The 12342-nt window shown below is 48.2% G+C and overlaps 1 protein-coding gene across 1 annotated transcript in view; it reads left to right on the top strand.

Moving 5' to 3' along the window:
- Window positions 1–9149, top strand: part of LOC149361717 (fatty acid synthase-like) — a 132155-nt gene extending 123006 nt beyond the window's left edge. The window contains exons 24-28 of the mRNA XM_089568134.1: window positions 1096–1320; window positions 2917–3161; window positions 4362–4610; window positions 7111–7368; window positions 9030–9149. Coding sequence (XP_089424260.1) covers window positions 1096–1320; window positions 2917–3161; window positions 4362–4610; window positions 7111–7368; window positions 9030–9149 — 1097 coding nt within the window. The remainder of the gene's footprint in view (window positions 1–1095; window positions 1321–2916; window positions 3162–4361; window positions 4611–7110; window positions 7369–9029) is intronic.
- Window positions 9150–12342: the final 3193 nt, after the last annotated feature.

Here is a 12342-nt window from a genome sequence, read left to right as displayed (position 1 = left end):
CCCTGTGTCGCAATTATTAAAGGGATGTCCCCATAACACCAAGCCGCATTCGGTACATTCATCGCGTTTTTGCACCAACGGCTCAAACTTAGTAGTAAAGAGAATCACGAGGCTGTACCCTTCAAAGCATGCTTACTTCCTCGTACAGCTCCAACTGAGGAAAAGCAATTGTTTTACTGCTGTTCTATATACCAGATAGAATGCTCTTCTTGCAGTATTTTGCAGCTTCACCTCAAAGTCGGTAAAATTACTAGAACTTATAGCGGCTTGTATAATTGTGCCACTGCGCCATCGCGAATGCTGGCTTAGTTATCGATCACCACAAGCATCAGCGCATTAAGGGGGTTTGGGAGAGGGGAGGAAGGTGGGTGCGGATTACTGCACTGAGTCCCAGTACTGTTGCGAACATCATATTTTCCATTGCCAGAAGTGTCTTTTAAGCAAGCAGCAATGTTTTCGCTGCGGTAAAGCGTTTGAAAAAAGAAATGATGGTAGGAACCAGCTGCAACTAGCAAGGCGATGTATTCTATGAACCAAAAAATTACCACACCTAGCCCACTCGTGATCAGCGAGGCCAGAATAGCCTACTCAACCAGCTTCTTGTTCTCTGGCTCGTGGCGCAAGGACATTGAGGGTAACAGGCGACATTTTCATGGCGAATGAAAAAAAAAGTAATTAATGATTGACCGTACGCTTATTAGATCCTTAACGCTGACTTCGACCTTTGACAAAGAGCAGCGATTTGCACATCTAAGCCTCAGGGTCCTTTTAATAGCCAGCAACATTATGTCATTGGAGGGTCATGGCACCAACAAAAAATAATCCAAGTCACTGCATACAGCTGTCAGTCGGAAATCTTTATAGTCTACAGTGCAGAAGACCTAAACGCTAACCTCCGCATGGCAAGCTTAACTTGACGGAATTTAACTATCGCTACGCCAGTCTACATTCAATTTTTCCCCTGCATTAGACAGTCCAAGCAGTGGCGTCAATAACTGACAATTTTCATTTCAAAGCGCAATGCATAAATTCAACATGATTTGTGTTTTTTCTCTGTTAATTTTGTTTTACATTTCCAAATCAACTGCGTGAAAGGCGTGAAAGATCCATCAAGCTTGAACCCGAACACGAGCCTTCGCGAACTGGGGATGGACTCCCTCATGGCTGTCGAGGTGAAGCAAACGATCGAGCGCGAGACTGACTTCACTCTGTCCATTCAAGAGATCAAACGGCTCAGCCTGAATGAATTAAAGAAGATCACCGAAGGCAGAGACCCCCACGAATCGGCTTCTCGGGACACTATGGCATGTCGGCACAACGGTGAGTGGCACAAACTGTCGTTTAAGGTCCATAGGCGGGAAAGATTGGGGGACATTGTTATTCGTTAGCTATTCGCGATATAGGAAGCGAAAGGGGAAGGAGATCATATCCGAGTTATCTTTATCTGCCAAATTAGCATCTTTAAACTGAAAGAAGTTTATTTACGCTTTTAATTTATTGTGGTGAATTTTCACACCCACGAATAACGCTTAACAGTGCTCCAAGTGCAAGATAATAACGGCCTGTTATTCTGGCGTGCATATTTTTCAGAAAGCACTTTCACTTGACTGAGAAGTTCCGCATTAGGTTTCACGTCCGTACAAAAAGAGTCGTGCGTTTGTATTCACTACCGCTATGTTCGCTCAAATGAGGACCTATAGAAGCCCGGACGGATGGAATGTGCTAAGAAATAAAGAAATGTCGGTCGCAATGTTTTGACTCTAGAATAACAGCGGGAAAGTGAGCCACGTGAAACAGAGGGCACATACTACAGTGTCGCCTGCTGGCTCTCAGCCATGCCGGCTCCAATCTGCGTCTTCGGGTTTCCTTTATTTCCAGCACATACCCAGGCAGCACTGATTGCTGCACTATAGAATAACGTTTTTCCCGCGTCGATATCACTGCTGCCAGCAGGAAAAGGAGCGCCTGCCTACCAGAGCAACACATATGCCTGATCATATAAAATATTAAATGGAACAGAGCTCATGGAATCGGAATGCATCAAATAATAAATAAAGCAGCTCGTCAACGCTGCGGTCTGCCCGCTTAATAAAATGGACCCCCAAATTATCATTGTAATGTTGCTTCAAACGTGGCATTCTCGGAATCAATTTCAGCGTGGCCTGTGCTGTCGCACATTTCATTAGGAGCTAGACAGGCTTTGGCGACGCTAAAGGTTGTTCATTTAGCTACGAAGTTAACAGTTGAGTGTCTTGTAATATTCCCGCGTTTTGTGCTTTACAACACGAAGAGCCGATCCGTTCAATGAGCGAAGCGGGGTTCGATCAGTGCTGGTGCGTTGCAGGTTACAATAAGCGTAGCAATCCATAGCCGCAATTTCACTGATTGGGGCACTTGCGACCACGAGAACAGAAATCTTTATGTGCGCTCTTACGGAAATCCGCGCTTTTTTTAAAGGCACATAAAATTGTAAACAAAAATACGGGAGAACCACTGGCTGTGAAGCAACTCGTCGTGCATTAGCCGCTGCGGGCAGGCCTCTGACATTTCTGGCCTTCCTAACGTATGTGGACTCAATTTGTTCATTTTTCACATTTCTAGAAACAGCGTGCCCCTCCCGGAGGGTGTCCGGTACATTCAAATAAAAAAGAGCCAACAATCTCAGTTCAAGCTCAAGTTTTTAGTTGGCACTCTGCTTCAAACAGACTGCATTTTTCTTTCTGCTTTCATTTCGGATTTAGTGTTTTGCAGGAGCAAAGCTCAAAAGCTATTCTTATTCAGAAGTTAGAAATTATTACCGACATGAGGAGTCTCCAGGATACTTGTAGGCAGCTCAGTTTGTGCCGTCCCAGCACGAAAAAGTACGCGGGAATGAAAAGCTCATGCGGACTACGTTTTCTCTTCCTTTTCGCACAGATACGGCGGTACCGCCTGCTGTGCGCCGGCTAAGGCCGCTCGAGAATCTCGTTCCAGAGAGCACCTTGATCGAAATGAATGGGGCACACGGATCCACTCCTGTGTTCTTTGTGCACCCGATCGAAGGTCATGTGAACGCACTGTTGGAGCTGGCTCGACACCTTCCCGTGCGCGCCCTGGGAGTGCAGTGGACACGTGACACACCCGTGCAGACCGTCGAGAAGATCGCCACCACGTACTTGCGGGTGCGTCGATACTGATTTCGCCGAAGCTCATTTCAATTAGCCGCTCTTACGCCAATGCTTATTTCGATTCAAAGCAATTTTTTTCATAGCCTAGTATATCCAGGCCGGGAGAAGGAGAAATCTTTAGATTCATTGGTTTTCCAACGCCAAATACGAGCACCTAATTTTTTACACGTGTGCGCGAAATTTTGTGCAAACTCTCACATTGGCTTGAAAAATTAACATCTAAATGCCTGCATTTGCCAGCTAAACACCCCAGAAATCGTGCCATCATTTTCACTCTTGAACGTGCCCATGGCGGTACAAAACCAGGAAAATATTTTTATAGGTACCAGTGGCCCAATCAACTTGTCAGAAAATGGTTGGCTTCACTATTTGTAGGCTGCTAAATATTGTTGATTGAACTAAATGGTTACAAGATGCAGCGCAATCTCAGAAAAAGTTATGATTTCGCTAAGTACCCATTTCTTCGCATAACGACGCACAGAGCTAAGGATCTCGTCGCTTTCCTGCTTGCAGGGTAAACGTAGGTCAAATAAGGCTCACACACGCTATCACAGAGTCAGTTTTCTTCGTGTTTCCGCTGTGTTATAGGCGTTGTAGTGGTGTGCAATCGCATATAGCCCTTGACAACAAATATAAACCGAATCTGCTTTCTTAGTTCGACCGGAACAGTCACTTTTAAACCAGCGAAACTCTACGACTGTCCTGATGTGTAGCTCTGCATGGATTGCTGCGAAGCGAATAACGTCCAGCACGTTTTCAATCGCTATCTCTGGGGTCATACTGCGCCCCAAGTGTGGACAAGGACGTTATTCCCAGTATGCAAAGTTTAGCATCCCGAAGTGACACATGGGCGCTCTAAGTGAAGCCGTATACAGGAGGTCTCCGGATTAGTTTATGCACGCTGTGGTTCATTAGGGTAAGCTATTAGGCGCATGGCACCAGGCCGCTTTTCTATGTCGTACCGATTCGATTCCGCGGCCTGAGAACCAGTAGACGAACACCAAAATTAAGCAACCTTGGTGAATAGCTTTCCCGTTCTGATTGACACGATACGTTCCGAGTGTGAAGCCGCGATGATGCTACACTTAGGCGGTCTTGTCTTCACACCTCGTTTTGGATATTTCTAAGGGTTGTGTCGTCTTGAAGTTAACCAAAACAATTTTTAATTGGGTGATGTCTTTCTTTTCTTTTTAGAAAATACTAAGTGTGCAACCCAGGGGCCCCTACCATCTGGTGGGGTACTCCTTCGGCGCAGCAGTGGCCTTCGAGATGGCAGTGCAGCTCCAGGCGTCCGGGGTGGCAGTGGGTAGCCTCATCTTCCTGGATGCCGCTCCCCTCTACGTGACGACCGCCATGACCGTTATGAAGGAATGCGACGGCGACGAAGACACCACACTGCTGTGCGCGTACATCATGCAGTTTCTCGACATAAATTTTTCAAAGGTTCGTAGGCAGCATACATCACGTGCTGCTATGAAATTAACTTATTCCTTAACAAACACTATGGTGCACTTCAACTTGATTTTGGCAGCACGTTCTGATCGTGCTAGCAGCTTCACACGCTCTGTAGCTAGACAAGAAATGCAGGCGTAAAAATAATGCCTAAAAACATGTTCCCCCTGCAGACATTAATCAGAAGGTTTCTCGGCGACTGCCAGTTACCCCTGCCAGTACCATCTTGAGACGTGGAAGCACCCAGTTTTCAGTCTGTGCGTTCTTAGTTTGAAATAATGCATATTGCTTCGGAAGCCATGATACACGCTCCGCGGTCTATATATTGGCGGTAATTAATTTATATTACATTATTTATAATCAGCAATTTCGGTTCCCGAGCTCCGAGGCTGTGCTTCGTTGTCGGAACTATGGAAGAGCAATTAGCTGGTTAAATAGGTCTCAAACGTTTTGGCGTAGAGACTGCTGCGTCACCTGCTGTTGTGCACAGGCTGTATACATGTTAGCGCTTTTTTAAATGCTGGCTGACTTGGCCTATGCGTCTACGTGCTGAGAAAACCCAGTTGAGCGAGGCAAGTCCCCAAGTTATGAAACCGAGCGGCTAATTATAGCCGATCTCTGTCGACAGGACGCCTGCGAACGCAGTTTCTGTGTAGTATTTGCCTCTGCCACGCCGAGCCTCTGCTTTGACGGCACTGCTGTTCACTGTAGTCGTTCCAAAGTGAAAAATCATGCGGCGCCGTGAGGTATTCCGGGTTTTTGTCTTACAAAGCTTACCACTGTGTCCAGAACTATAAATCTTGCACTTGGTGCTGTGAAACGGTTCCGTGTCACCACTGCACGAATTCCGCGTGTTTTTTTTATTGCTTGCACGGATATGACACGGAGAGTTTGAATCTACGAGGAATATATGCACGCCACATGAGGAAAGGTATTAAAGATGCCATATAACTTCATGCAAGAGATGTGGAGTACAATGCGGAAAGACTACGCATCTAAATGTTTCCACATAACAAGGACTTCTGAATTCAGTAGTTCTGTATTCACGGTTCACAAGGAAACGTTGATGCGCGTTCGCGATGTCCATGTACCAAATGAGAACTCGCGCATTTGCACTCCTTGGGGCCGACGTTTCGCTTTCTTACGTGATTACGAGCCGCGACCACTAGGTAAGTGGTCTTACATGCCTGGTGAACAACTACAAGAATGCACTTGTCTAACACGTTGGAATGGCACTCTCTGTCGAGCACTGAGGACAATTTCTGCTGCCTGCCAGGCCCAATGCAGCTAGATGAGGAGTTAAACTCCTCATCCCTGAGAACGGTCACACGCGATGACGTCAAGTTTATAGCCCTAGGACACTCATAAAGGGAACAAGTGCACCCTCCGGTGCGCAGTCCGAGAGCTTTAGACAGGTGTGTGGACGACTGTAAAATGCCTAGAGAGAAAAATATACGGAACTGGACACTTCGTATCTGGCATTGGCTTTTGCTTGATGACAAGCGTTGCTTTAATCGCAGCAATTCCTCGAAGCAAGGCTCAAAGGAATGATATTGTGATTTTAGCGCGAACCTGGTAAAAGCACATTCACTTACTGTGAATTGATTCAAGTGAGAAATAAGCACTTCCTGCTACACAGTTGTAGGACGGGTTAATAAAGCGAGAAGCTCTCATAGCGATCTAAGCTATGGCTGCTGTTGGGTTATTGCGTTAGTCAAGCACCGTGTACGTATGCAGATAGTAAACGCCCGGTCATTCCAACAAGCAAGAGGCACTTTTGCTTTCTACTTTTTTGAACCAATAGAGACCTCTAACAATACGAATAGTAAGTGCTAGTGGCTTCTTTCCCTTTTTCACTCTCCTTTTTCTTCTTTCTCTCCACCTCACGAATCGAACTTGTACGCTGACGGTTATCCCGCGTGGTGTCACTTATACACCATCTCGGTGTAAACGTTTCTAATAAAAAAAAAATCTAACCAGCACAGACTGGGAACCTCCATGTGCTAATCCACCTCCGGGGCTAATGTGGTAATCCACCTCCGGGGCTAACCCATGCATTTTTTGCGCAGGATCAGTCAAGCCAAATGCGAAGTGTCCTTAGGCCCACATTTCCGCTGTGAATGAAGCGCTCTTTGAGAACCTCGCATAGAAGGTAGTCTTCTTTGCTCTCAAGGCAATATTGAAAAAACTCTGAGGTGTAGGTAACGTAGAGATGGCAGCAAATAAGTAATCGCGTAGCTTTAGCTGATAATAATTATGGCTTAAAATGATCTGAAAACAAAGCTAACCACTTGACTGAACAGGTTCAGTCTTAAAGTTCGAAAAAATTTTCGATCAGACGCCATTCCACAGCCAAGGATTCCATGGTTGTTCTTTTTTGTAGCATATGACTTTACAGTGAGCAGTGTTTCTCGTACGTACTTTTGAGTCGAATAGCAACTGTGGCTCCAGGGTGCCGCTTCATGCGGCAATACCTAACACGTTTCCGCAGGTCCATGAGCACCTAAAGCAACACAAAAATTTAGAGGCAAAGAAGGATGCTGCAGTGGGAATGCTCCTAGAACTGAACCCTGAAATGCGGCCACGCAGAAAGGACATCACTACTGCCCTGAGCACCTTCCTCGAGCTACGCAAGGCAGCAATGAATTATCGCCCCAAAATTAAGTTCGACGGCGACATAACACTCATCAAAGCATCCAGGCCGCTTTTCTCCGGCATTCATCTGCCTCCTGACTACGGTGCTTCAGAGGTAAGCTTTTAATTTTTTTTTGCTCAAGCATTATTACTTAACGGCGCAGAGACAAGCTGTTCAGAGAAAGCCCGTTGGCTAAACTATAATACCTTCATTCAGAAATTCGTTAGAAAGGTCTAACTATTTCTTGACCCAGTTCAACGTGCAGAAGAACGCCTCCACGTTTCCATGTGACGTCTGTTTTATAATGGAAGTGTCACTCGATGCCTTAATTTTTCAAAGAAAATTTAGCTCAAATGTCAACAATTGAGAACGTTTACTGTTGCGCAACGCCTAGTCGCAGAGCGAGAATTGCCCTCTGAATAAAAAAGTGCCCTTAAACCGAGTTCAAGAAACTGCTACCCCTTTAGATCAAGATTGTTGTATGTTTGCCGAGGGCAGCACGCTTAGCACAGGTGTTACATGAGAGGTGTACCGCGATCCTTCCCTTCTGAAAGTTATATTCCTACCGAAAAAAACGGTAAATGTTATAACGTAAAGGGTCATAGTCATTTGGATTCAGGACCTGCGATGGGCGGATTTCCAGTCTGCACATGAGAGCTGCACACAATATGCCGTCATCATTTTCGAGTAGAAACATAGAGATCGAGTGCCCGGTGACGCCAACTTTGAAGATAGAATGAGTTCATCCGTTTATGTTTTTTCTGTGTTGTAAACTTAGATCAAATTTAGGCTTAATAATTTCGCTGATTTAGCCTGCAATTTAGAAAGTGTCCTGCAAGTACGCCAAGCGTGTTTCTAACGACCAAAAATATAAAACTCAAATTTAACCGTGAAGCGGCCCCATGTCCGGTTCGCGCATTGTAATGTTAACCTATGGACACAACTTGAAGCACTTTCGTGCGTCTTGTCAGCCCGGCTTACGAAACAACAGTGCACAATGAAAGAGTTCAAAGGAGGGCTTTTAAATGCACATCATTCTGCATGCGGATTTCAAAGCTTTGGCCCCGTGTCTCTCTTTGCACGATTGAACTCACAATTAGCCTGCTGCAGACCAAATGTGCTGACGCCGCATTTTTCCGCAACCGCCTTTCCTCTCTTTACATCACTACGTGTGCATCTGAACCGAAGCAATTACACTTGAGTTCACGCTTTCATCTCATGGCATTTAAAAAATCACCTACATTTTTTTCAGAAACTGACAAGCAGCTTGAGAGGGGAATAGAGTCAGTAAATTAGTCTAGTGTTGTAGTTTGTATATAAGCGTTTTCATTATATTGTTATGCGCCTTCCTTATTAGGCAAGTGTTCGTGCGATATGAAATGAGGCAACATGTCTTGCTTTTTAGCTTTGAGCCCCGGCAACGCTTGCTGTCGAGGCCAATGATGGTCGTTGAAGCGAGTCCAGTTGAAAGAATACGATGGTAACATACGCGTCAGGGCTAACGCTGCTCCTGTGAGTGTTGCCCATGCAGCTTGTTTATTCTTCAGGGAAGCCAGCTCGGTAAATGAGTTTATTGGTGCGATACACAAATGAAATTCCCGCTTCGCACTGCACATTATTTGTTATGCTGTAAACGCCCACTCGGGTGGATGACTTTGATGAATGGTTCACCATTTTTATTGCGGCTTCACTGTGTGCCTTTCGTGTTGGCACTTTGTATTAGTATGTTATGTGCATAGCTCGTCGGTGTGCGTTTTCTGTTTCACTACTTTCAGCACTGCGAAGGGAAAGTTGACATCAAGGTCGTGGATGGGTCTCATGAAAGCTTCATCGTTGGACAAAGTGCTCAGGATTGCGCCTCTATCATCAGTAACCTGGTTCAGCGGTGGAATTAGCCGTGCCTGTGTGGGGTATTGTTAAGTTTAAATCTAGACTTTGGAAATAAAAAGTTCTCACTCATTTCCAAGTGTTTTATTTGCCTTTGCTTGCTCGTAGGAAATTCCTCTCTGTCTGAGCTTCACATTCTCCCATTTTACCATTCATTCTTGTCAATTTCCTAACGACCGTTTCTTCGTGCATAGAGCGGTCCTTCCTGACACCAGAACAATATCACTTCTTAAGTTAGAACCATTGCCAAGTATACGGGACAGTGCCCAGGCACTGACACTGAGCCTAATGGCCTTTCACGTTGTTGAGGTATTAGCGGAGGTCGCAGCGGAGCACCAGACAGAGACGACCAGCGTGGCAGGCTTCTAGTTCCGGACTGCCCGTGCCGGGCCTGCGCTCCGAGCACGCGCTGTCGTTCTTTATTTTTTTCTATCGCGGGAACGCCGTTCTCAGCGCCTGCGCTTTATAGCGTCGCCGGGCGCTACAGGGCCCCCCGCCTAGACGGAACGTCGAAATGTACGCGCCGACGGGGCAGAGATGGGAGTAGCCACGGCAGGCAAGCAGGCAGCTAGAGTAACAGTGTCCCCACGGGGTCGCTGTAAGGTCCGGTAAGTTCAGGTCAGGGGCCGGGAAAAGCTGTCGGGTGGAGTGCACGGGCTCAGGTGGACGAGCCTGGCTGCTGCGCAACGGGCGAATGAGGCAGGGTGCCGAACTGACAATGGACATGAGGGCAGGGAAGACCATGGTCGGGCCGTCACCGTTTGCAGTGCTGCCCGCGGACACAAGCGTCGTCGGTGCTGGAACATTGCAGCTGATGTCGATGGGGATCCGACGCGCCGTGTACGTGGTCACAAGCACAGGAGCGGCCGAAACGGCTCCAGGGACTGACAGCAGGTGTGGTGGGACCGTCGACATAGCGGCGACAGCTGTGACGATGCCGGAGCAAGTTGCTGGGCTCAATGCCAGGTGCTTGGGTGAAGCGAGAGTGGCAGTCCGGAGAAACTGGCCAGTGCTGATGCGCGTGTGGGCATGATCGGCTGTGGGTGGCTGCAAGAAGGTTGCGCCAGTGACAGGCCGTGGAGCTGAGACGCGCACATCAGACGGCTGGCTGACAGCAACAGACACAGCTGGTGGAAGGACAACTGCCGCGCTACTCGGTGCGGGTAGCTCTACCATTCGTTGCTGAAGGTAGCTCAAGGCAGGCACCAAAGCAGACGCTTGCTGCGGCGGTGTCGAGCTGCCAGGGTCAGAATCCGAGAAGCGGTTGACCGTACTGAGGGATTGGGGTGAGGCCTCTTGGGCAGGCGGTGTGGCCGCCGAGGTAGTGGGGCTGGTATGTGGCATATGCTGCGGTGGCGGCTTCAACCTCACAGCAGAGGCCTGTAGAGCTGTTGGCGGTAGTGACGAGGTAGATGGAGATGCCGGAAGCCTCGGCACGGCTGCTGCCGCAGAGTCGTCCTTGGCTGCAGGAGGCTCTGGCGACAACGCCACTGAAGCGCAAGGAGGCAGAGCCAGAGACGCGGGTCGGATAGTAGTGGGAGCAGGACGCGAGGCGGAGCTCGTGCGGATCCCACCTGGTGTGGCGTCGAGAGAGACAGCCGGGCTGGAGACGCTGGACGGGAGTGGCGGCGATGCGGCGAGGGGCTGCTGAGGCGGGCCGGGTTCTGATGAAGGCTGCGTGGGCGCGGGCGAGGCCGGTGCAGGGGCAGAGGCTGGCGGCGGCGAAAACGGGTCCGCTGCGTCGTAGAGCGGCGGCGGAACGTAGTAGGCGCCGAAGTCCGCCAAGACGGCCGCACGCAGCTCATCGTATGGCCGGCCGCCGAAGGCAGAGTAGGTGAGCCGACGCAGGAGGTCGGCCGGGAGGATGTCACAAAGGACTTCGTGTTTGAACGGCTGGATGGTGATGCCGTTCAGGTACATCGCAGCCTCCAGTTGGGCGAACCACCCGCCGACGCCTGCAGGCCGGAACGCTGGGAGCGGCGGGTCGAAACTTGGGTGCTGCCAGTACGCCATGCTGGAACGCCGCTGCGATAGAACGCACGGTTCGCCAGGTCACCACTGTTGAAGGATTGCGGAGGTCGCAGCGGAGCACCAGACAGAGACGACCAGCGTGGCAGGCTTCTAGTTCCGGACTGCCCGCGCCGGGCCTGCGCTCCGAGCACGCGCTGTCGTTCTTTATTTTTTTCTATCGCGGGAACGCCGTTCTCAGCGCCTGCGCTTTATAGCGTCGCCGGGCGCTACAACGTTTTGTTCTGTTCTGCAGCCACTCGGTTACTATTTTTCTTATGCCATGGATGATGTCAACGGGATATTTTTTAATCTTCAAAGCAAACGCCACGTGGTGGTAGCCACGGGAACTAAAAGTGGTTATCAAGAATCTGGCAATGATTAACGTTAGTTTTCTTATAGCTTCATAAGATCACATTAATTTTTTTTTCTCATACACGGATAAAAGTGAGGAACTTGAACTCTGGAAAACCAATGAATGCATTCACTAGTGAAAACAAGCTGTTAGACACCGGGTGTATGTATGTAGCGGGGGTATGTAGCGGTATGTAATAATAATATTAATAAAAAGAAAAATACGTTATTTATTTATGGGATGCAAAAGTGCCTGTATGGGACCGCTGAAGCCAACAGAGGGTTTGTAGAGCAGTGCCAATATATTCTATAGTCTTGTTATCATGAGAAGCTTGCTATGCTTCAAATTGATCTTGCGAATGCGTTTAGCCGTGCGCACCATTCGTTACTCCTTTCTATTCTAGATTACGCTAGTGCTGGACCACCCGCACTCATGAAAGCCTTTTGAGCGCAGGAAAGGGCTTGGTGGTTCGGGTTTTAAAGGACGAAAGAAATAACACGACGGTGGCGGTTGTTTCTTGTGACCTAATCGTTTTTGACGCTCATATCGCATTTCTTAAATAGCTTTCCTTCTATCGTGCCGGAACATAGCGTTTGCCGGTTTCCTCGAAGCAACGAAGAAAGCCCTTGCAAGGGCTGCTGTTGAAAGTACGCTATGAAAAAGTCTGTGCAATTTGGCATAAGGTTAAGCAAGAACAGCCCGAACCTCCGGTACTGCTAACAGGACCCTCAATCAGCTTGTAGCACCCTGACAGGGCAGGGAAAAACCGGAGCCAGAAATGAGACGGTGAGTGAACCAAGGAATTTTAGAAGCGATAGCTTTACTGCCATAGTCAAGCC

The sequence above is a fragment of the Amblyomma mixtum genome, chromosome 2, assembly GCF_055824585.1.
Source record: "Amblyomma mixtum isolate Tamu chromosome 2, ASM5582458v1, whole genome shotgun sequence".
Taxonomy (NCBI): domain Eukaryota; kingdom Metazoa; phylum Arthropoda; class Arachnida; order Ixodida; family Ixodidae; genus Amblyomma; species Amblyomma mixtum.
The sequence above is the reverse complement of the archived record's forward strand: the minus strand, read 5'-3'. Positions and strand labels throughout refer to the sequence as shown.